Consider the following 26,501-nt stretch of genomic DNA (forward strand, 5'->3'; position numbering starts at 1 on the left):
ATCGCAACAACCATTCAGACATCTCTGTCCTCACTTGGTACCCAGGAACATCCGGAAGCGCAGCAGTACAGTGGTCTGACTCTGGCGCACGGAGGGGCGGATGAAACACACGCTCTCAGTCAGGGCTCTCCTGTCCAAACCGTGGAATTAAGGACTTCTGCGCTCTGGAGACGCATCAAACAACCTAAAGTGACGGACAGATTTACTTTAAAGAACCTTTAGTACAACCTGAAGCGCTTCACGTCGGGTTTTTTTCTTTTCTTTTCTTTTTTTTCTTTTTCCCCCTGTCGAGGATGGAAAACTGATGGTGAGTTCATAGAATCTGAAAGTTGTATTCGAGTGTTTTTTTTTCGGAGAGACAATGGGCTTTAATTTATTGAAAAATCCGTTTATTTTTGTGAATGGTTTATGGAAGTGTGTAGATCTGAAAAAATCTTCAAGATCTGCCTTTTCAGAGTCTATCTGCCTATCGTGCGTAAATTGAGGCCTACATGTATTCAAATGTCTCCGTTCAGATGGTGATTTTCTTTTCATCCAAATATTTACTGTCCTTAAAATTTAAAGAACTGTGTCTGGGGGGTTTCATCTATGTATTTCACATTCTGTCCTAATGTTAGATGCCATCTTTTATGGTGGTAACTATGTCAGAAGTCCTGTATGGAAAAAAGAGATTGATCGCTTGTAGTTCATCCGGGCAAAGGCTAGAGTGCAAATGATGTGCTGCAATATATTACAGAAGTTAATGGGCATGGCAGCAATTATTAGCCCACACTCCATCTTAGACGACTTCCTGCTTGCATGACTGTCAACATCTTTATTAGATTGCTGTCAATTAGAGATTAGATTGTCCTGTTTGCTCTCTGTCCAGGCTGCACTCGCACAGTGATGCCTGGCAGTTTAAAAAAAAAAAAAAAAGACGAATTTACTGGAGGGAAACTATGTTCACAGCTTCTCATCACCACTTATTCGCCAACGCCCTGAACATCTAATCCGGATCCTGTAGTCTGTGAGAGGCAGCAGCAGCAGCAGCAGCAGCAGCAGCATTAGCTGTGAGCACTTAGGAGCAGAGTGTGTGTGTCTCTCAGGAGCCCACAGATACTGAACTGTGACCACTCCTTACACAGGTATGTATCAGCTGAAAGACCGTCTCATTTATGAACGAGTCAGCGCCAGCGCTTAGTAACGCGCCGCAGAAAGCTGCGCCATAAAAGTAACGCGTTACCCTAATTCCAGTATGGTAATGTAACTAAGTTTTTCCAATTACATTACGTGATTACAGTTACTTAAAATTACTTGGGCTCGTTACTCGTTACTTTTGTCTTAACGCGAAAATAGTGAAGAACTGCTCAGACAAACTCAACCTGTTTCCGGTTTATGATTTGACGTCATCTGGCCTGATGGTGTCGCGAGACAGTTCAGGACACGTTAGCTTGCTTTTCTTCGTACTGATTGTAGCGTTTCTAAGACTAAACTGAAGAAACTTTGGTCTATAAGATTATTTAGTAACTACTGTAGCTAAATTCACTTAACATGTACATCCAGCATCCCGTGGGTCCTTTCTCCTAAATCCAACCGATTAACCAAGTTAATTCAAGATGTCTTAGATGTAGGAGCGCTCGTCGGTGCTGCCCTCTGGTGGTCGGGTGTGTTAATTCCGATCACTGCAGCCATAATCAGTACATTGTGCCACAGCAACACTAAAATAATATAGCTACTGTATGTGCGCATTAATAAGAGAATTGAAGTAGACATTTAAAAGTAATGCAAAAGTTACTTTCCTTAGGAACTGATTACTTTTTTATGCAGTCATTGCTAAAGCAATTCAACTGCTTGTGAGAGACGTAACTTGTAACTGTAACTAATTGCTAATTTTGAGTAACTAGCTCAGCGTGGTAACTACTAACTCTGCTTTAGTTAGTGTAGCTAACATGCCCACAAGAGTTGTGTATCTCAGCTCGTGTCCATGCGGGGCCAGACATGGTTCGCTTATGCGAGTCTTGTGTAAGCAATGGGGGAAAAAAATCACCGCCCTCACTCTCTGTAAAAATTAATTCCTTACAAAGTTACAGTGTTTTTAGTATAAAATTATAGAAATGATATCGTGTTACTGTCCCTTCGCTGCAGCCCAGAAAGGAAAGGATGTTTTCTCAGCCAGTATAAAGAGGAGAAATGACACATCACTACAAATGGGCATGTGTCTACTGTAGCGCTGTAAGAGACATATGAATGCAAAGTCTGTAGATTTTGGTAGCTGAAGCGTTCTGGTTTCTGTTTCTCGTCCAGATAGTATTAACCGATCAAGTTTGTGTGGGCTTTGCCTGCATGGAAGTGAGCAGTCTGTATTGAGAGCAAAACAGGCAGAACGCCCCAAAACCATCAGCTATTGTCGGACAATGATTTAGCTTTTTATTAGCTTTTTAAAATGTATCTGCATTCAAATGCAGATATCTGTTTAAAGAGATTAGCTCCATTCTCGCATCTCAAGTTGCTAATCAGACTGTCAACAATGACTGGTGCTGGAGAGATATCCGTTATCCGTATAACCCCCCCCCCCCCATCTCCCCCTAGAGGCTCAGTCGTGGTCAGATCATAACCAGTAATTGTCAAGACGGCATTTAGACAGAGTTCTTAATATGTGGGCCTATCCTTTAACCCCCATCCCAAAGCATCCAGCCGCATTGTTTTGCCTTCTGAAAAAGCATCGGGCACGGTAACTGTGACTGAGCAATTTGAAAATGTAGAGATACGACCCCTCTCTTACCTCTTCTAAGTAATATGAATCATTTTGATGTCAATGAAATTAATTTTGAAATGAGTAATGTGCATTAAATATTCAAGCTTAGCTCCTGTTTGACACTGCACAAGTCTTTCATATACTTGTAGATGAACCAGGAGGCCCCGGGGCCAAGGGCAGTCACCACCTTAAGCTCATCATCAGGACACAGTCAAATGTATGGTGAATAGCAAATAGCAAATGAATGTGTTGACATTCTGTTCCAGCGAGAGTTGAGGGAATATAAAGGTATCCATTTTAGGTTAGTCAGCGCAAGGTCATGATGCCGACAGGTTGCAGATAAAATGAAGTGGGCCTATTTGAAGCTTCAAAGTGGCAGCTCATATCTCAAGTTATGTGTAATGAGTTGGGAACAGATTGACAGAATGATGCATACCTCTGTAGAGGTTAGTCACTGCAGGTTGACCTTGTTGGACGAACATCAAATCAAAGTTCACTTTATTTTATGTTTTCAGGTAGTTATCAGACAGTTAAGAAGCCTCTCTTACTGTCGTGCTACATTGTACCGTTTAAATAGTTGTATGTTGTAGTTATAGCTTTTCAGATCATTGTACATCAAAGGGACTTTATCAATGCACTTGATGTGGAGGAAAGCTATGGCCTCAGTACTTACTGTACCATAAATAATGGAAACAATATGTGGTGTTCTGTAGCAAAGGGCTACACGTTTTACTGTAAACTATGATGGCATGTACACTTTCACATTTATTCACTAAGAAAGCCACAAAACAGCAGAGCAGAGTAGTAGCACCATAAACAACAGCATCCATTAAAGCGTGCATACATGACACACACTGCACCACTTACCAAAACCCATACAAAGACAGTAAAATGTGTCCTATAATTTGCTCTCAGCTATAAGATACAGTCATAGAAGACTTCAGCCAGTATTTTGTGTGAAATGTGACTTTAAATTATATGGAGCTCTGGTCCGAAATGCTTACCTTTTATTTTGTGAAATGTTAGAAAAGCACATTTCTCACAGTGTGCGTGCGTGCGTGCGTGCGTGCGTGCGTGCGTGCGTGCGTGCGTGCGTGCTGGAGTTTGGCCTATAGACACAGATACATGTCATTTAAAGCGTGTATAGAGGAGAGGCCAGCCCCTCTGCCCTGAAACAGAGGCTGATACCAGGTCTACAGGCACTTGTTCATAATGGCAATAACTATGTTTACAAGCACACTAATCCACTATTATTATGAATATAATATATATTTAGATTAATACCTGTGGGGTATATAATATGCACATTCTGAAAGCGCTGTGTACATTTCCAAAGAAGGCTCCTGAATCCTGAGTAATATCAGCATATTCATCAGAAAGTGCTTAGTTCTAAATAAGGCCTAATTCACATGCTGCTGACCTGACCCGTATCAAATGTGGAATAATAGTGGAAAGCTACTGCATACATAACTTAACCACAGGTTTGATTTTTCCTTTTTTTGTGATGCTGACATATTGATAAATCACACAGCAGAGGTAAACATGTGTAATGTCTACACTTTGCACTTACAGAGGCTGGTGCGCGACATTTGACGAGCTCAGCAGTAAGCGGTTCTTTCTGTCCAGAGCTGTCAGCTGATGCACATGTGCAGATGATCATCTCTATGCAGAGGAATCGTTCAAAGGCCAGAGGCAATGTTATTGCTCTTGATTTGCAGTACTTTGTACACAAGATACTGATATTGTACAATACCAAAAACCCATTTAAATCAGTAACTATCCTCTGTGTCTGTGTGTGTGACTGGCTTCTCTCAGTGTGAACCCGACATTTACATAGATGTGAAAACCATGTGCACCGACACATGAAAAGTCAAAGCTTTTTTAGTAGTTGCATATTGCACTGTTGTTGCAATTACATCACACATGTACAACCCAGCGCTGTGGGCAGTTGATTGACCAGTGTGTTTGTGATTGATTTCTTGCATCACAGCGTGTGGAAGTATTCTATTACACTATTACATTCAGATCAGGCAAAAGCTCTCAGCACCAGAGCACCCAGCGTGATGCAGTGCAGCCTGTAGCGCATTCATATTTAATGCTGCATAGGTCTGCCTAACACATCATACCAGTCAGGCCTATTAGTAGGATGAATCTTTCCCTCCCACCGCTCTGTCTCAGGCTCTGAGGAAAAAGTGGACTCTTTTCATTTTGAGGGATGGCTGAGAGGGGCAAGATTCTCACCTGGAATTGATCATTGTCATGTCAAATCTTAATTTTATCTACAGAAGAGCAGATAATTAGATCTAATTTTACCATAGCTGGCAGGAATTTATGTGTATGACAGCCATCTCGAGGCTCATTATAGCCTGCCGCTTCCTGAGATGATGGTCTCTGACTAAAGAACAGAGCCACACCCTCCCTCGTCTCCTCTCCATTTAAAGCAGTTCTAATCTGCTGTGAGAAATACTTGCAATGATATGTTTTCAATAAAACTATGTTAAAACTACATTAAATCATGGAAGAAGCTTTTTAAGAAGTTGTCAGCCTCTAATCAGGGCCCCTTATCTGTTCTCACCCCTCAGGCCTTTCTCATGTTGGAGGCTAGCTGTTCATTCTGAAGGTGCAGGATGAAAAGATGGCACAGCTGCTTGTACCACCAGGTCCAGACAGCTTCCGCCCCTTTAGCCGTGAGTCCCTCAAAGCCATCGAGGCGCGGATCGCAGAGGAGAACAAGAAGAAGCCGAAGGATGTGAAGAGAAAACGCAATGATGAGAACGAGCTCAAGCCCAGCCGTGACCTGGAGGCGGGCAAATCACTCCCTCTTCTGTATGGGGACGTTCCTAAAGGCATGGTGTCGACACCGCTGGAGGACCTGGATCCCTACTACTGTAATCAGAAAGTAGGTGTGCTTGATTTCAAAGTTCAGCGTGACGTCTAAAGTATGAAACTGCTATTTAAAAGGTCAAGAATAAAGATCCATGCTAGGCACGCATAAAGGTTTAGGAGAAGAGTCGCACCCCAGTGAGGATTTTCTCATCTGGCACTTCATGCAGCTGTTATCAGGCAGTGCTGCCATCTGGCCTGAAGCTTTGAATCTGATGACAGGAAGACAAGCCCAGTGAAAGCAATTTATATGAGGTTTATCGGCAATGTACTGTATATATAATGTAATTAGTGATTTGTAGACTGTAAATCACACCGCTGGAGTACTCCAATTAGCAGTTGTAAGTATCCCCATGATACCATCTTTCATTATCTTTGAGCCGTAATGAGATCAGCCAAAGAGAAATAAGAGTTTTTCACACACATCTGTCCTTTTCTCCCAGACTTTCATAGTATTAAACAAAGGAAACTTCATCTTCCGCTTCAACGCCACTCCTGCCTTGTACATCCTGAGCCCCTTCAACCCTCTCAGAAGAATATCAGTTAAGATTTTGGTGCACTCATATCCTTTCAAGATATTAATCTGATGCGCATGTTTATATTGAGCTAATGCTAAGTCTATGGTTACTGTCCCATGTCCACCAGGGGTGAATTGTTTTACATTTCTAGCTTGTGTGAGATATGATGAATTAAAAACAAACAAAGTAAAAAGTCAATTCTCTGGTGAAATAAGTGGCTTCCTTGACAAATGCCTGCAAATTGTTCAGCGTGGTGATCATGTGCACAATCATTGTCAACTGTGTGTTTATGACACTGAGTCAACCGCCCGACTGGGCAAAGATTGTAGAGTAAGTTTCCCAGCATTTACGCATTGAATCACACATTCGCTCACATGGTTAAAATGCAGTTTGGTTTAACAACTATATTTTTTTCCCAACAGGTACATATTCACTGCAATCTATACGTTTGAATCCCTCGTTAAGATTTTAGCTCGAGGGTTCTGCATAGGGAAGTTCACATTTCTAAGAGACCCCTGGAACTGGCTGGATTTCAGTGTCATTGTCATGGCGTAAGTATCCGCCACACATTCAGCCAATTAGACGAATGTTTAATCAAGTGTTACATCATTTCCCCAGAGCTTCCTTAGTAGAGCGCCTGTGTGGAAGATGCTTAATCAAACAGGTTTTATGTTTTATTGGTTTCACTGATGGTTGTAACAAAGCATCTAAAGTATGATGATTGCATGCACTGGTATTACCAGTTATCATTTAGTTCAAATGCCATGTTTTAGGTCTTAAAGGATAAGGCTGGTGTGATTCTGTATGTCAACAAATTCCAAGCCAACAATGCATGAGCACATCTCTCTGTGGCACACAGTTATTAACATGTCCATGAGATGTTTTTCATGTGTTATGAGATATATAAGGAGCGAACTATGCGGCCAAAACCATGGCTGAGCATTTCACTTTTCCAGTTCAAACATGTACATGCTCCTATATTACCACTTATTTAGCAAAACGGAAAACAAGCAGAGCTTTGATGAGCAGAGTTGAAGGGGAGCAGGTATGAGTGGAGGTAGAGGTGGGGACTATTTGCATATTCATAGATCCATCATACTAAATGAAAGCAACAGTGTAGAATTACAGTCAAGACAGTCAAGTGAAAGTCATTTTTCATGAAAAAAAAATTGATGAACAAAGTTTTTTTGGGCTTTAATCAGTGCTAGAAGAGGAAATTTAAAACTGCTCAAGTTTAATATATAGCCATTTAAAAATGAGGTTCAGTCATTTTCTACAACAGCTGGACGCTGGTTTTTTAAGCGAACATTTCTTAAACAGGTGTGAATTCTACATTTGACATGCCTTATTCTCAGCTGTGGATTAACACATTTACTCCAGCAGGGTGGCTAAGTCGATGGCACAGAGGTATAAACTATATCAGGCTTTGACTAAACAGACAATACTTGTTTTTTATGGGATTTGTTGACAATAAGAACAATCTAGAATACCACCAGATTTATCCTTTAAGTTCGTATCAGCTGGTGCATATCTTATTACTCATCACAATGATCTCATCATCTTTTTTCCTTCACCAATGTGCATGCTTCAGTTTATACAAGTTGACTGCTTTTCCTGATGCTCTCTGTACTCAAATGTAATCCTGTAGTTTATCTATTTAAAATTGTTTGGCTTCAATCTGTGTTACATGTGTTGTTGTCTCAGTCAATAATCCATAGTAACTCTAAGTTTCCCTGCAGGTATGTAACAGAGTTTGTAAACCTAGGCAATTTTTCAGCTCTTCGCACATTCAGAGTGCTGAGAGCTTTTAAAGCTATTTCAGTTATCCCAGGTAAGTAGTAGGAGCAAGTGCATGTTAGTTAGCTTCTTATCTGTTTTTCTCCCGCTGCACCTCAACCTCTGCTCCTGCATCTGTCTTGAAATGTGCTATGTGGAATGATCCCTGAGCTCACCTGTCCACCTGATTGTCAGAGATATGTCACAGAGTTGTTTTAGCAGTCTGAACATCCACAATCCTAAAAACAACCCTGGGCATCCCAACTAAGCGTTAGCTCAAACGGGTGTGTTTGAACCAGTTTGCAGGTCCAGCTGTTAAATAGATTATAGTTACTCTGTGAGATCTGTGCCATTTCCTCTGAACAATCTGCTGTTTGTGTTTCCTGCACTGATGGTTCTGAGTGTGCTGCTCCATCTGCTCCTCGTTGTTTGTGGTCAATGAAGACATAATGTCCATAATGTGTGGTGAGGGTGTGTCCCATGATTGTTGCATGTTCATCATTACTGACATGCATGATCCTTATTTCCTGGGTTACCTTCCTCTGTCTGATTACCACATTGAGTTTTGACTAAAAAACAGCGTTCATGGTGTCAAATTAATGGCAAAGTGTTATCAAAAGGGGGTGGCTAAAGGCTTATTTTCCTCTAGCATTCCTAGAAGAAGAAAATTGTTAAGCTTATCATTTTATCATCATATTATCATCTCTGCTGTGGTATTTTTTTTTCCTACGATGACAATGAAATCCAATCATAGTGAACCCTTTAAAGCCCACCCCAGCCCTGTACCCTATCTCTAACCTTCCTGGGTTTGATGTCAAGAACATTTGCTCACTATAATTGGATGAGCAAATGTGACGTTCCATTGCCATCCAAAGAAAAAAAATTCAATAGAAAAAAATGTGGTCGAGCGTACTATCTCTGGTTCTGCTGCATTAATTTAGGTCATTTTTATTTAAAATGTCCAATGTGAGTCCAGAAGTTTTATAGGAGTGCAGTGTTAAACCAGTGGAGTAAAGACAGAACTCATTGGCATCACTTTGTATCGTTTGCACATGTCTGCTGTTAATGTTGACATGGACCACTTAGAGTGACAAGTGATACTGTATCCGGCAGGCCTGAAAACCATCGTTGGTGCGTTGTTCCAGTCAGTGAAGAAACTTGCCGATGTGATGATCCTCACTGTCTTCTGCTTGAGCGTCTTCGCCCTCATAGGACTACAGCTGTTCATGGGCCATTTAAGGCAAAAGTGTGTATGGATGCCAGTACATCACAACTCCACCTCCAATGGTACATCACTTAATGGGACAGACACGAATGGAACGGACGAACCTTTCAGCTGGAATGATTACGCGCTCAATAAGAGTGAGTATTTAATTTTCCTCTGTTCTACTTAGAGTTGGTCACAAAAAAAAAAATCCCTCACAACTCATCAGAGATAGGAACAATGGGACATGTTGTGATGAGGAGTGGTTTAGATGTTACCCACCACGTCATTATCGCTTCTGGTTTCTTTCAGTGTTCACTACATCAGCACTTTATTAGGTACTTCTCTGCAATCTAATGCAATCAAATAGAACAACTCTGCAACATAGTCCATCTGCGTGAGGTTTCTAATGTTTAGTTATTATAGGCCTTCTGTCAGAGATTGTAATTTATGAGGCTGTATTTAGTGATGTTGTTGGACAGTACTGAACTGCATTATATTGAGAGATGTATTATTTTGTCCTTGTCATTGGGGTGGACACCATTCACCATTCAGTAAAATGTCCGTGGACTTTTTTACCCAGAACCAGCCCACAGACACTCCACCACCACAGCCCCATTTCTCTCCTAGTGCTCTCGATGGCCAGTCCAACTATTCAGTAAAATGTCACCTATGACAGCACTCCTCTAACTACAGTCTCAAAAATGGATGTACGGTTCAGCTGAGACCTCTCTGACCCAAAAACCTAATACTATAAGATTCACCGAGACATGATTTATTACAGCACTCTTGTCCTGTATTGCATCAGACTGGAGATATATACAGTATATTGCATTAGAAGTCAGTGTTTTTCTTGGGCTTGTTTGCAACCGCTGCTGATGACTGCAAAAATGTGATTTTCCTTCTTTCCCCAGGTAATCATTATTACCTTCCAGGCAAACGAGATCCATTGCTTTGTGGAAACGGTAGTGAAGCTGGGTAAGCTTAGTCCCCAACTACTAGAAGACTGGAATATAAAATGGATAATATAGAATAAATACAATCTGTATATAAATGCATCTGATTCTGTAACATCACTGTGACTGAGCAGCAGGACGACTCCTTCTGAGCTTCACGGACTCTCTGTTTGTTGCAGGCAGTGTCCAGAGGGGTTCGTTTGCATCAGAGTGGGGAGGAACCCGGACTATAACTACACCAGCTTTGACTCATTTGGTTGGGCCTTCCTCTCCCTGTTTAGACTGATGACACAGGACTACTGGGAAAACCTTTACCAGCAGGTAAGCAGTGGAGCTAAAAAGACCGGGAAGAATTTTTTTATGTATATAATGTAAACGCAAATGTCCTCACTAGGTCACATTAAGCATTAATGTTAGATAGGCCATAAACAGTAGAGCAGCTCATGTACGCTGCACATGTCCAAAGAATATAAAGTGAATCATGTTTGAATAAATGGATCACATTTCATTTTTGTTTTGTCAGTCCCCACTCATTCACTTGATGGTGAGCCACACCTGACCGGCAAGGCAGCTACTCTGCAACTAATGTTAATCAGCTGGCAGCCAGCTAGCAGACTGGATCACTAATTGCGAGGTGGCAAGCAATAAATATTTCAATTCTGCTAAGCTAATTTATCAGTTTGTTAACCAAACTGTCAAGTGTCCCCCCTTGGGAACTTGGGAACTTTGAAATAAACCCCAATAACAACAGAAAATGTTCTTTTTAAAATGACATGAAAACGGCCAATATATATCTAATCGAGAGATTACCCAATGTTGAAGGGTACCAATACATGTTAGGGAACAAAAGTACACATTAAGCAGTTTGAGTAATTTATTTTTTAGTTATGTATTTTGTAAGTCAGTTTACTGTAATTCAATCTAAAGAGCTGTCATATCCATAATTGAACAGGTTAGTGGTGTGATGTATTGAACTGTTAATTTAGTCGATATGTTCCTGTGTAGCTGTAGCCAAGAAGAACGTGTTTGGTGGCAGGTTGATGAAATGTTTGACCTCATGTCATTAACAGACAGTCCTTGCCGTGTTAAGGAGGGGCGCTGTCAAAGACAAAGCACTCTCACATTACAATATTGGTATTGAAAGTGTTCAAACAAACCTCTGACTAATGTGCAGGTGCATCTTGGTCAAAAGGAACAAAGATGAGTCCCACTGTGACTCAGGCAAACACAACTTGAATGGCTGCAAAGGCAAATAGGTGTCCTCTGAATAGGACAGTGCACATTGTAAAGCAAACAGGACAACACCAAAGCTGCCATGAGCAAATCTTTTCAGCTCTGTTTGTAATTGATCAGCATTATCTGTTTGGTTCAACAAGCTCTTTCATGTCAGTGTCTAATGGTCTTCATATTAAACAGTGATTCTTTTTATCTTTTCTTTTTTTAATCTTTTTCTTTTTTTTATTTTCATAGACGACCATATGCAAAACCAAGATTGACAATCCTTGAGTAAATAAAAGTAAAACACCGCTGATAACTGAAATTTCTTATAGGAGAAATCAACAATGGCTGTATAGCAGCAGGTATACAGTGAACTGTATGTACTAAAACCTCCATTCTGATTCAGTAATCTCCCTAGTTGGTTACTGTCACGGTCAACATTGTACTGGGTAAATGAGACAGTACACTGATATGAGGTATTAGCATGGCTCCAGCCACAACATCATAATGATCATCAAATAAATCAATTATAGCACATTTTGCCAAGATCTACAGAAAGGCAAGAAAATAGGAAAAGTAATGTGGAATTAAGTGTTAAATGTAAGTATGTAAAATAAGAACACCAGTACATTGTTTTTGTCTTTGTTTTTTGTTGTTTCCAGACCTTGCGGGCTTCGGGGAAGCCCTACATGATCTTTTTTGTGCTGGTGATATTCCTCGGTTCCTTCTACCTGATCAACCTGATCTTGGCTGTAGTAGCTATGGCCTACGAGGAGCAGAGCCAGGCCACCATAAAGGAGGCTCAGGAGAAGGAGGAAGAGTTCCAGGCCATGCTTGAGCAGCTGAGGCGGCAGCAAGAGGACGCTCAGGTAAAGGGCACCCAAACAGCTCAAAGTGCTACCATCACTCAGCCCATTGATCCCTAACAAGGACTGATTCCAGCTGAACAACATAAAGTTGGGAAAATGCGATTATGAAAGAGGGCTGAAGGGGTCAATGTTGCTTCCTAGCAAATGTATCTCCAGTAGTTAACTTTAACTTAAGAGGTAAGTTTTTGCAAGCACATTGGTGTTGTCATTATGAATCTTCCGTATGATGTCGACATATATGTAATAAATATGATTTTACAAATAGTGGTAGTATTCCAATCCTTTGGGATATTCCAAAGTCCACTCATAAACAAGGTATAAAAAATGTAAACTTAGTGTATTCCATGTTGTGTGCATGAGGATGATATCTTTTGCAAAGCTCTGTCATGCATGCAGCAGCATTGTCCTCTGCCCTCTTCTAGGCAGCGGCATGTGCAGCTGCTGCAGAGAGCGGGGAGGTTGGTGAAAGAGCCAGCGGCACCGAGAGCTCTTCCGATGCCTCCAAGCTCAGCTCTAAAAGTGCCAAAGAGAGACGCAACAGGCGAAGAAAAAGAAAGGAGGACGAGGGCAAAGGGGCCGATGAGAAGTTTCCTAAATCCGAGTCACAGGACAGTATGAAGAAAGCTCGCTGCCGTTTCTCTGTGGATGCAAACCTGCTCAACTATGACATGAAATGCTCATCCGCACATCAGGTTCAGTACGATCTGTCAGTATGATTTGTCTATGAAAACAGTGATACTCTGTATGTATCCTAAAGTGTTGCCCTGCTCTCAGCTTATTATGTGCCTTCTCAGTTTTCCATTGTTTTTACTCATGTGACTTCATTACGGCAATTGTGAATCAGTCAAAAGGGATTGAATTGAAATTTAGAATCTAAACTTTTCCATTTTACAGTCCCATTTTTCCATGTGACTTACACCCTTTTTACCACATTGGTGTACCGAGCCTCTCGGACAGCAGTAGTGCTTGTTATTCATGCCTGATCCAGTGGCTACGGTATGTTGAAAACATTTTATCAGGAGAAATGAAAACTCCAGTCTGTGATAAGTGTTCTCAATTGATTGGCAGATAAGTATTGTCAAGCTCTGTTGAACTTTTGTCAATAAGAAGACAGAGTTCAAAATGAGTGACAGGCATGGTTTAATGAAGTGACTATTGAGCTTACATTACAGCCATTTGAATGGCAGATAGATTTAAGACATTTCATTGTTATAGTGTCTGATTTTAGAATATTTACTGCGTTATGTTGTTCAACATATATATTTGCTAACTTTCCTGATCCCTCATGAGTTTCTAACAAATATTGTGATTACTTTCATGTCATGCGGTTAAGCCAAATGCAGCGTTTCTTTCTATCATCATGAGTTTTTTTTCTTTTCATCATCATCAGTATCATCACTGTCATCCTCATCATTACCATCATCATCATCATGTTCTTCTTTATCTTCATCATCTTCTCATGTTCTTGTTCTTGTCTTGTCATCATCAAGATCCATTTTCTAGTTTTTTTTCGCTTCTTAGATTGCTTATCACCATTATGAGCATCATCATCACCACCACTATTTCTTCTTCATCATCACCATGTTCATCATCCTTACACAACATGTATTTTTAATTTTTCAGCTTCCTTACAATGCTCATCACCATCATCATCATCATCATCATCACCATCATCATCTTTTTCCTTCTTCATCATCACCATGATCATCATCCTTACCATTCTCAGTCATCACAAAATGCATTTTTAATTTTTCAGCTTCCTTACAATACTCATCATCATCATCATCATCATGCATTTTTTTTTCGTCACCTCAGCTCAGAAATCCTTTTTTTTTTTTTCCATTTGTATTGATGATGATCGTTGTCATCATGGCTCTTTCCTCTTTATGATCGTCACGTTTCATGTATCCACTGAAGAGTATCTTTCTCTCTCAGTCCTTTCTGAGTTTTCGTGGACCCCTGTTCTCATCCAGACGGAACAGCAGGACCAGCCTTTTCAGCTTCCGACTCCCAGCACAGGATGTAGGCTCCGAGAATGAGTTTGCCGATGATGAGAACAGCATATTTGAGGACAACCTGAGTCGGAGGGGCTCTTTGTTTCTCCCCAGGAGTTGTGATCGACGTGGCAGCAGTATGAGCCAGTGCAGCTTCTTGTCACATCGCTTACTTCCACCCAATGGGATCAAGCACAGCTCAGTAGACTGCAATGGGGTTGTGTCTCTGGTTGGTGGGAGTTCACTCCCGTTGTCACCTGTGGGGCTCCTTCTTCCTAAAGTGACAGTGGATATGGCCTCCACTGGAGATAATGTAAGAAAGAGTTGTCTAGACCAGATGGCTGTATTTCATGCCTTCAGCACGTAGTTCCATTTCAATTTTCTTCTTTTTTTTGTCTACCATCTATAACATTTACCATCTTCACCATCTTAGTTGATGATAGGCCGATAGGGATGAAATTAGTTTTGCACATGTTTGGTCAAAATTGGGGCAAATTTGGCCATTCCTGACAAATTGCCATGAAAAACTTTCTTCTGTAGCACAATTGCATCTGTAACAATCATTTCTATCTCCAGGCTGACACCACAGACACAGAGTATAAATCGGCCACTGGAGGAACACACCAAGAGTTTATGGACTTCCTCGAGGGCCCAGAGGTCAGACAGAGGGCTCAAAGTATAGCTAGTGTCATAACCAGCACAATGGAGGGTAGGTATTGTCCATCATGGTATGGGTATCCTATCTTGATTATTTCTTGGGTGTTGAGAAGATAAATTGCACTTTCAGATGTTCTGTTGTCATTACTTGTGTGCATCAGAGCTTGAAGAATCAAGACAGAAGTGTCCTCCTTGCTGGTATGATTTTGCCCAAACCTTCCTCATCTGGGAATGTTGTCCAGCATGGCTGAAGATCAAGAAGGTGGTTAAAATAATTGTGATGGATCCATTTGCGGACTTAACCATCACCATCTGCATTGTGCTCAACACATTGTTTATGGCCATGGAACATCATCCAGCGTCTGAAGGTTTCACCAAAATGCTGGCTGTGGGCAATGTGGTGAGTGGACCATAGAGTATGGACTACTGAAAATGTTTCTTGCAAAATAGGTATTATGCTTGTGAGTGATCAGTTTGTCTTTTTTTTTTTTTTATAAAGGTATTCACCTGCTTTTTCACGGCTGAGATGGTCCTCAAGATCATTGCTTTGGACCCGTACTATTACTTCCAGACAGGATGGAATATTTTTGATGCAATCATTGTCAGTCTGAGCTTGGTGGAACTTTGTTTGGCAAATCTGGTTGGCATGTCTGTTCTGAGATCGTTCAGATTAGTAAGTCTGTGTGTCATAGTCAATTTGTTCAGATTCATTTAGAGAGCAGAAACACGTGATGTGACTTGTTTTTCTTTTCTTTTTACAGCTGAGAGTGTTCAAGTTGGCTAAATCGTGGCCCACGCTTAACACACTGATAAAAATAATTGGTAATTCAGTGGGGGCTTTGGGCAACCTGACGCTGGTGCTGGCCATCATCGTGTTCATCTTCGCTGTGGTGGGCATGCAACTGTTTGGAAAAAGCTACAAGGACTGTGTGTGTAAAATCTCTGATGACTGCACGCTGCCCCGTTGGCACATGAATGACTTCTTCCATTCATTCCTCATTGTGTTCCGAGTGCTTTGTGGAGAGTGGATAGAGACCATGTGGGACTGTATGGAGGTGGCTGGGATGACCATGTGCATCATTCTCTACATGATGGTCATGGTTATTGGAAACCTTGTGGTACATTATCATCTCTTATGGGCAATTCATGAGTCCAACTTGTCAAACTCTCTGATGCAGTTTTATAGCTACACATGTTTTGTTGTTATCATAAAGTACAATAGCTAAAAGATAACTCAATCTTACATGGAGTCATGTCATTATCTGACAGGTGCTGAACCTGTTCCTGGCCCTGCTGTTGAGTTCATTTAGCGCTGACAACCTGGCAGCAACGGAAGAAGAAGACATTAACAATATGCAGATTGCCATTGCACGGATTCACAATGCCATTGCCTTCGTCAAGTCCATGCTTCGAAGCAGCTGCAGCAGTGCCTGTCGCAAAAAGAAGAAAGGGAAGGGTGAGGACAAATCTCTGGATGAGCTCCACAAACCTTTAGGGCCGAATGGTATCCCCAACCATACCATCAAAGACTTTCCTAAGAATGGCAATGGGGATGTGACCGGAGTGGACAAAAATGGAGACAAGTACATAGTCAGCAGCAAGAGTGATGATTCTATAATGTCTTTCATCAACAATCCTAGTCTGACTGTCACTGTTCCTATTGCGGTGGGAGAGTCTGACTTTGAAAACCTCAATACAGAGGACTTCAGCAGTGCTTCGTCTGATGCAGCATGTCATGTGGTAAGGATGCTTATGTCGATTGTTCCAATTGGCCTGTCCAGGTGGAAGACATAAGTTAAATAGTTCTTCTTTAAAACCAAGTCTTAGCAGCAAAATCACAATCCGAGAAGTGTATACGATGTTTGAGGGATGACAAAAGATTTCAGAGTTGGTTGTGGCTCTTTGCAAACATATCTGTTGTTGTCGCTAAGTGGTATGGTGTGTTGCAGTAGTCACGTTGAAGCACTTTGCCCGCACTCCATGGCACTGAGGTATGACCATGTGATGAGATGTTTCCCTTGAAGAGCCCATATACCACGAGCCTTTAACGAGGAGAGGCCATATAGACAGGAAAATGCCAGTGTGCAGATTTCATTATGTGTCATTTAAGTCTGAGTGCTTGGTAGCAGAATGCTCCTCTGAAGGGGTTGTTTGTTTTGTGTTGGAGAAAAGCTCACAGTGGAAAAGAAAAACTGTCCATTTATGTGATCGTCACAAAATTATTGATGCCAATTTACGTATTTATTTTGTGAAATTTGCTTTTTAAAATTTTGTCTCAACTTTAAATCGTTTTGCCTACCAGTAATGGTTTATGTGAAGATGTGTAAGCAAAGTCATGGTTACTGCTTGCTTGCTGCTGCTTTACAGATGCTCTCACAGTGTTAGGAGACTCGTAAGAACACTTTTGTTGAACTACACATTCGACTCATCATGGAGATTGCCTGCCTCGTTTAAAATAACATCCAATAGCCTTTTTAGCAGATCACTCATTCTTTTTTGGCCGTACTTCATTCACTCTCGCCCTCAATTTGTATTTTGGTTGATTCAAATATCAGTGAAAACCTTGACTGGCAAATCACATTTGATTTTTCTCTTTGACTTTACTCTTTAGTTAATTGTGTTTCCTAATTTGATTTGAATTCATTTTTGTTTTGTTTTGGTTTGTCTTCTGGGGTTTTGACATGATTGGGAATGGACTTTGCATCGTGACATCAAATCCATTGAACTACAATGACGCATTGCCCAACCAGAATATACTGTATGTCATTATGAAATAACATTCATGATGGGATGATGACAACACACTGGTGCTTTGTAGTGATTTTATGATTTCAGCCCGTACAAACAAAGGCTTTCTGTTGACCTCTGTTGACCATGCTTTATATATATTCAAAATGACACTTGATATAATATTTAATGTTCCACAGTCTACTGAAACAGAACTGAAAGGATGGATTGAAGTACAAACCGTCAATACACTGACTTTAGTGCTCACAGTATATCACAGTAACATGCTTACATCATTCCCTGCACTGCATTAGCTGGTCCCAGGGCAGCCAAGTGCTCGTGCATTCTCCAGGAAGGCATTCAAGCTGCTCTCATCTACCAGCTATTAGGAGACACACCCTGTAGAAAGTCATACAACAACAAGCTGAAAAAGAGACCATGTGGCTACTGTACAATACCACCAGGCGTCATATAGCCAATGATTTTTTGGATATTTCTGACAACAGTAGCAACTGTTGACAAGTATTCGACTGTTCTTTTGCTTTCAAGCTACAATAATAAGGGTTCTCTAATGTTTATTTGATGATGAGATAATGACAACATGCAGATGGTTTATAAGATTGGTCAAATACTGATTCATGCATGTTCTTCATTTTGGCCATCATACATTTGATTCTAACATGAACTCAATGCATGTCACTGAAGTCCTTCTTACCAGCAGCCTTACACAAGACACACAGCAGACTGTTTCAGTGGCAGTTAAAACATACCTTTTACACGTCTTGTGAAAGTCTCTTGGTAATTTCTGAGTATTTCGTTATAAAAAGATCTTCATTTTGAAGAAATGTTGAGTGCATGAAGTGTGTGGACACACAGGTGTTCAGCATGTCAGCTTCTTACATTTGCTATGGCTCTGTTATATATGTTGACCTACTGCTGGTTTTACTCGGCTTCATCTGCAGGTTATAGATGATGATGGACAGCTCAGCTCCTCCGAGGGCAGCACAGTGGATGGTCTGCCAGGCGGGGAGGGAGGAGAGTCTTTAGACTTTGAACTGGAAGAATCTATGGAACCTGACGCCTGCTTTCCTGATGGTGAGTACCACTACAGCCACTGCCACCACTTCACCTACTACAGCCTTGGTGTGAATCTGACATCACAAGTTACACTAGTAAATCACCAATGCCCCTTTGTCTCTGCTCAGGATGTGTAGAAAAGTTCCCGTGTTGTCAGGTAAATGTGGATGTGGGCTGGTGGAAAATGTGGTGGACGCTAAGAAAGACCTGTTTTCGGATCGTGGAACACAACTGGTTTGAGACCTTCATCATCTTCATGATCCTGCTTAGCAGTGGAGCACTGGTAAGTCTGTGCAAGGAGAAAAATGTGAATTAAGTAATTTTTAAACACCTGATTTTGCTGCTCTGGTAGACCATATCTGCACGGCAACCATTTTCCTCTGTCAGGACACTCAGGTTGGGAAGCTCAAATGTACTTAACAAAAGGATAATCTTATACTGCTGTGGTCCATTTTACAATTTATGTTAATGAACGGAAGCTGACAAATCATTTCACCGTGTACGCATTCATCAGCAAACGAAAAGATAATGGATAGTGAAAATCTAGAGAGACATTGATCTATATTTCAAAGTAAAACATGATATTTGGTGACACATTAGCTCCCGTTATACAACAGCTAACGTTAGCATTCATTCACATCCTAGCTAACATAGGAAAAGCGTGAATTTATTCCAAAATATCAGCACACATTTTGGACACATTTATCTAAGCCTGGCAGTAAAACACACTGGATGTAAGCAATATATTATTAATTTAATAATATATATTGAAATATGGCTTTTCAGTCTTTTCAGTTTCCTTTGCTGATCAGTCGCTCAGCAATGACATGATAACGTTTTGTCAGATTCCCTATGTTTCCATGACTTGCAACCTGGAACACAGTGGTATTCCTTATCCTTCTGAATCCTTCTGAAAACAGCATGAGCTTCCCACCCTGAGTATGACATCAGAGGAAAATGGCTGCCATTTGAATATGGTCTGTGTATTTACTCAGTGTGTCTGGCACCTCTTGTCAAGCAGTAGATTGTCAGTAGCAAAGTAATATTTGGAATAAAATTTACATGTTTTATTCATGTATTTATATTTACAATTAATTACTCACTGTCATTTTCTTCACATTTAGGCATTTGAAGACGTCTACATTGAGAAGAGGAAGACCATTAAAACAATGTTGGAGTTTGCAGACAAAATCTTCACCTACATCTTCATCCTGGAGATGTTACTGAAGTGGGTGGCATATGGATTTGCTAAGTATTTCACAAATGCCTGGTGCTGGCTGGACTTCCTCATTGTTGATGTAGGTTGAAACACCTCTGCTTACACAGAAACACACATACTTTTTTAGACAATTCTTAGGTTGTTTTTTGTTTTTTGTGAGAGGCATTTGGTTGTATCTGACAATGCTTCCTGAAAACTGGGAGTAACGTGTCTCCTCCGCTTATGACATCATATCTGTGTGTGCATGTGTTGCAGGTGTCAGTGGTCAGTATGGTAGCCAATGCCATGGGATATTCTGATCTCGGTGCCATCAAGTCTCTGAGAACCCTGCGAGCTCTGAGGCCCCTAAGGGCCCTGTCGCGATTTGAAGGCATGAGGGTAAGAGTCACTGGATTTCCCCTCCCACTCAGAGTCACGATGCACTGTCTACCACCAGCTCACTGAACTGGTACAGAGCACAGGCAGTCTGGCGAAGAGCAGCATAAAACTCTATGACTTTGCAAGAACAAATACCCCAAAGACGTGATGCATGTAAATGAAGCATTCCTGTTCTTCCCTAATCCTCTTTTTCCAGCTGTCACCTGTCCTCAGGGTTGATTCTTTACATTACCATCCAATTATACACCAGTGATGCAGAATTTAGATTAAAGGAATAGTTTGACGGGAGTGTGCTTCCTTACCTTCTTACTGAGAGTTACATGAGACTATTGATGTTGCTCTCATATGTGTTAAATAAGTAAGACTAGAGCCAGTAGATGGTAGCTAAGTTTAGCAATCCAGCTTCATGGCAAATGAAATGGCTAATTCCCAACAAAGGAAAAGGTAACAGCTGCCAGCTCGTTTATGTTCATACCATTAGCGACCAGGTTAGGGTAACTTGCCATTGTCAGCATAGATCATGATTAGATTGCTAGCTCAGAGGTTGTTGGTACAGTCTACATCCAGTGAGTCTGACTGCAAACAGTTATTTTTTGTTTTTTTTTTTCTCTCGTACTCTCAGACAAATAAGGTGTTTCCCAGAATGTCAGACTATTAAGTGGCACTGTGTCTATTGTGACAAAACTTAAATAATCTTTTTGTTTTAAGTATTGTTTCTCCGACCATTACAATATTTTGCTGTGCAGTGCAACCATGGTCTAAACAGGGTTTGCTAACTTGTGTAACTGAAGGGGGAGAGTTTGTCGGCTGCTGAAATCAATATAGCATGTATTGATTAGTTGCTTTCATATTGTGGTGGTCCAGATTTACAGCACTGTTAAGATGATGGTCTTCTCCTCACGTGGTAGCCAGTGAATTCCTTCATTTGCAAGAACAGCATTTCATGTGCATCAGTAGGGCTACATTAGTTTCCATTATAATTTCACTGCTTTGAATATTGTTTGCTGGGTTCTTTAACATGGTTTCTTCATGCATTATTTATGTTTCTGTTTACAGTAAGCAAATTTTGTGGCATCGCCCTGCCTCTACAAGGTGTTCTGTTTCAATGTTTCTTTAAAATTTAGTTGTAACCCACTAAAACCACTTTTAGATACATAGCATCGATTTCCAGTATCCTCTCCTAATTCTTTTCCCACCTTTACCGTGCAGTTATCAATGCATTTCGGCTTTGGTGTTAGTCGTGTATTTGCTGTGGTGAGTTCATGCTGATGTGTAAGTTGGCTTTGAGACATTCACTCGTGTTTTGTCCTATTCTTACCATTGCCATTAGTATACAGTGTTGTACATCTATTCTACATGATTTGATCTCTACCTACTGCACAGATGGGTTATATTTGTGTGTTGCTGTACAGGTGGTTGTAAATGCCTTGCTTGGAGCCATTCCTTCCATCTTCAATGTGCTGCTGGTCTGCCTCATTTTCTGGCTCATCTTTAGCATCATGGGAGTCAATTTATTCGCAGGGAAGTTCCACGTTTGTCTCAACAGAACCACGGATAAGCCTTTCCTTCCGTCAGAGGTGAAAAACGGTTCTGAATGTAAGAATTTAGGCGAAGATGTTGCTCGCTGGAAAAACCTCAAAATCAACTTTGACAATGTTGGCTTGGGTTACCTTGCACTGCTACAAGTGGTAAGTAACTGAATCATTTGTAAGTGTTAGATAATTGCACAAGGTGTGCCATGTTAAGCTTGTATGTTATTTGCTGTATTGGTTTGGCTACTACAATATTTTGTGTGGATATTGTTCACTTCTATACAGGCTACATTTAAGGGCTGGATGGACATCATGTATGCTGCTGTGGACTCTCAAAGCAAGGTAATCAAATATTCATGCTTTTTAAATTTTATAATCTTTTCATGCATGTTTTTGATACTGCTTATGGTTGTCATTTTTTCAGCAATAGTTGCGTAACCATCCAGGACTGAAATCTTAAGATTTGTAATTTTAACGTACTAATGTCTTCGTTGTCTGCCACTGTTATAGCCAGAAGAACAACCAGAGTATGAGATCAACCTGAGGATGTACCTCTATTTTGTTGTTTTCATCATATTTGGAGCCTTCTTCACTCTCAACCTCTTTATTGGTGTCATAATAGACAATTTCAATCAGCAAAAGAAAAAGATAAGTATAAAATCTGCTTCTTAAACATAATTGGATATTTTTACTTGATATTCTAACAGAAGTATTTATTTATATTTAGAATAATTACCCTCTCTTGTCTTCAGTATCTCCTCATCATCTTCGTTGTGATTTAACATGCCTCACATCCCCTCTTTACCTAGGAGGTCAAGACATCTTCATGACTGAAGAACAGAAAAAGTACTACAATGCCATGAAAAAACTGGGGTCGAAGAAACCACAAAAACCTATTCCTAGACCATCAGTACGCAACTTTAATGATGACAACATCTAACCTACATTACAAATCTTGTCTTTGTTTCATACTAACGAAAATTTATTTTTGTTTCCCTACCTTGTGTCTTTTTCAGAACAAAATTCAAGGATACATCTTTGACTTCACAACAAAGCAAGCATTCGACATTGTAATAATGGTTTTAATAACACTTAATATGGTAGCCATGATGGTGGAAACTGCTGACCAGTCAGAGGAAAAGAACAGTATTCTCTACTATGTCAATGTGGTATTCATTGTTATCTTCAGTGGAGAGTGTTTGTTGAAGATGATCTCGCTTCGCCAATACTTTTTCACAAATGGCTGGAATGTATTTGATTTCATCGTAGTCATCCTGTCAATCATTGGTATGACTAGCCTCTGTTCACTGTGGTGCTCAAACAAATTAAAATCATCAATTTCATCTGTATACATGTATTGTTCACAGTTTGTTAAATATGTTTTGCTTTCTTTCCTCAGGTGTGTTCCTCGCAAAACTTATAGAGCAGTATTTTGTTTCACCAACCTTGTTCAGAGTCATCCGTTTGGCTCGGATTGGCCGTATCCTCCGCCTTATTAAAAGTGCGAAAGGAATCCGCACACTCTTGTTTGCCTTGATGATGTCACTTCCTGCCTTGTTCAACATTGGTCTCTTGCTGTTCTTGGTGATGTTTATATATGCCATCTTTGGCATGTCAAACTTTGCTTACGTCAAGAGGGAATCAGGCATTGATGACCTTTTCAATTTTGAGACATTTGGCAACAGCATGATCTGCTTGTTCCAGATCACCACCTCAGCAGGGTGGGATGGCCTTCTAGCTCCCATTCTCAACAGACATGAAGATGATTGCAGCTCTACCATGGAGAATCCTGGCAGTTCTGTTAAAGGCAACTGTGGAAACCCTCCTGTAGGAATTGCCTTCTTTGTCAGCTACATCATCGTATGTTTCCTGATTGTGGTGAATATGTACATTGCAGTCATCCTGGAAAACTTCAGTGTGGCCACTGAGGAGAGCACGGACCCACTAAGTGAGGATGATTTCGAAATGTTTTATGAGGTCTGGGAAAAATTTGATCCTCATGCATCGCAGTTTATGGAGTACAATAAGCTGTCAGAATTTGCAGATGCTCTGGACCCACCATTGCGCATAGCCAAGCCTAACAAGATCGAACTCATCTCTATGGATCTACCTATGGTGAGTGGTGAACGCATTCACTGCCTGGACATCCTGTTTGCATTCACAAAACGTGTTCTGGGTGAGGGTGGGGAGATGGACATCCTAAGGGGGCAGATGGAGGAGCGCTTCATGGCCTCCAATCCCTCTAAAGTGTCCTACGAGCCCATCACTACCACCCTCCGCCGCAAACAGGAGGACACATCAGCACTTGTCATCCAGAGAGCATACAGACAGTATGCAAGGAAACATCCTGCCACGAAGCCCTCTGTTACATCCAGCGATAACATTCAAAAGGATGAAACACTCATTGATAAAGAGGATCCAGTCACAGACAAAGAAATTTCTAGTGAACTGACACCTTCAACGGCCCCTCAACCTTCATCTGACAGTGTAACAACAAATGGAAGAAACAAATATGAAAAGGACAAAAATGAAAGGGAGGTTGTGGGCAAAGATGTTGGAGAGCAAGACAAATAAAAGAATGCTGGAGATGCAACAAAGACATTTTAATTAATGCCAAAATGTTTACAATCTTTGAAAGTGACTAAGACATCCATTGGACTCCCTTCTTTAGTATGAATATCTATGCCAAACCGATCATGCTTACTTGAGTCTAAAGTGGGTGCCTATAATGGAAAAGTAGCTTCTTCAGGCTGTAGTTGGACCACTTTGGCTGTGTTCAGGAGCAAAGATGCCTTTTGGCTGTTTGTGTGGATGGGCATGATTTCTGAAAGACACAGTAGTTGATGCTTTAACTTCTATTGCAGCTAGTTCTGCTATCCAGTGTCTTGAATTATTGTTATATCACTGACCGTTGTATTATTTTACTGACTTGTTTTTCAAGCAGACAAAACAGTTCTGATGTTGTTATTTTAAGAATTCATAGCTTGGTTGAGTGACTTTTTATACACTTTTTTTACTCTTCAAAAGGGTTGTTCCTTCAGGGGTACTCTTTACAACAAGCAGCATTGTTTTAAGGCTAACTTGCTAACTGATAGCACTTAGAATACTTGACAAATCCAAGAGGCCGTGTTGGAGTTGCTGCAGTTAACTGGAAACGTAGACCTGCATGAATGTTTCTCCATGATTATGCATGTTAGAGTGTAGCTCTCTCCCTGTCCATCACGCTTCATGATGCAAAGCATACAGTCAGGACATGGCTGTTTTGTACATTACACAAATACAACCTTAGCCTACAGTCCAAACAAATCCAGCCAAGTGCATCGATTATGTTTGATTATCACTGTCAGAGCAGCAGCACTTGGCAGAAATACTTTGCACATTATTCAGTTTTATTCAATCATTAAAATCATTCACATACTTCATCTCAGCCTGCTGTGGGCTACCTATGTACCATTTACAATGTTGCTACTTATGTACAAATTTTATCATGAAAAAAAAAACAGAGTCTCCATCTGAAGGTTTGTCTTTCAAGGCTGGAAATCCAAAAGCTGACGTTTGCACATTGTCACTGACCGTGCTATAAGTTACCTCTCTTAGCCACAGATCTCTGACAGTTTGCTCTAGCAGCAGATTATCTATAATATTGTGTATTTGTAGGACAGCAGTGCGACTTCAAAAGTACAGGTCTCCTCCCTTTGTCCACCTTTTCCTCATTTTGTCTGTTTTTATGTGTGTTTGATGATGGACCTCAATGTGTATGATTAATGACAGAGTTTATGGAACAGTTACTATTTAATACCTGTGATATGAAAGCAGATATATTCTCCATGTTCTGCTGTATTCAGACAGACAGGGATATTATACATTGAGCAGTAGTGAAAAATGTAAATGCCCATGACAACAGTTATATGGACGGTAATTTTTCTCCATAAGACAAAGCCCTGTGTTTGATTACTGGTGATAATATGACTTTGCTGACTTTTTTCAACCTTAACTGCATATTTTTATTTGGAAATGGTGATTGGAAAAAAGGGTGTTTTATTATTTTGTGTGCTGTGTTTTTTTTACAGTTTACCTCTCAATCTTTATCATGATAAATATCTAAGTTGGATGAAAGATGACTCAGAATCTTCTAAATGATTGTCTCAAGGAAATGACATCACACATCTCATGTGCCCTTGGCTGTTTCCTACTTCTGTTTACATTTTATAGTGGCAGTTATCCTACTTGTCAGTTCTTCCCATAGCTTTGACATCCACCCTAAACCATGCCACAACTACATCCATGTTCCATGTTCTAAAAGCATTATTCTATTCATCCAAGTATATTTTGCATGTAATTAAAACGTTCAATAGTTACACTATACTTTATGCATAATGAAAGAATGTTTTGAATACACAGAATTTCACATCTCCCATCATTCATATGCATAATGCTTGTAGTGTATAAATAAACTGCATGCAAGACACTCTTATACCCATTTCACTGAAACGCCAAAAGAATAAAGATTACATGTACCTCAAGTATGCGTAACACATTTGTTTATTTTATCATGCTGTAAAAGATGTTCATATATTGTTTTATGTGCGTAAGGTCCAGTTTGGCTTAATTTCTTTCTATTTGAGTTAACTGCAACCAGGGATAGAGGTGGATTATGGGAAAAATGTTCTCTCAGAGTGAGACTAACTGCACAGTGATTGGCTCATTATGCTTTGTTTACTTTGATTACTTTTTTCTGTCATTAGTTTTTCCAGTATCA

At 40.4% G+C, this 26,501-nt stretch overlaps 1 protein-coding gene across 1 annotated transcript; it reads left to right on the top strand.

Annotated features, from left to right (window-relative positions):
- Positions 1-259: 259 nt before the first annotated feature.
- scn1laa (sodium channel, voltage-gated, type I-like, alpha) lies at positions 260-26,501 on the top strand. The gene is made up of 27 exons (XM_076746542.1): positions 260-307; positions 5,317-5,633; positions 6,061-6,179; positions 6,376-6,465; positions 6,558-6,686; positions 7,875-7,966; positions 9,025-9,273; positions 10,030-10,093; positions 10,251-10,392; positions 11,952-12,158; positions 12,581-12,850; positions 14,094-14,465; positions 14,729-14,861; positions 14,971-15,209; positions 15,309-15,482; positions 15,571-15,927; positions 16,079-16,549; positions 18,499-18,631; positions 18,742-18,896; positions 19,738-19,911; positions 20,088-20,210; positions 21,623-21,898; positions 22,028-22,084; positions 22,253-22,394; positions 22,552-22,652; positions 22,759-23,029; positions 23,142-26,501. Exons 2-27 carry the CDS (start codon positions 5,370-5,372, stop codon positions 24,314-24,316), a joined length of 5,979 nt encoding a protein of 1,992 aa, XP_076602657.1. The 5' UTR covers positions 260-307; positions 5,317-5,369; the 3' UTR covers positions 24,317-26,501.

The sequence above is a fragment of the Chaetodon auriga genome, chromosome 13 (genome assembly GCF_051107435.1).
Source record: "Chaetodon auriga isolate fChaAug3 chromosome 13, fChaAug3.hap1, whole genome shotgun sequence".
NCBI classification, from domain to species: Eukaryota; Metazoa; Chordata; class Actinopteri; order Chaetodontiformes; family Chaetodontidae; genus Chaetodon; species Chaetodon auriga.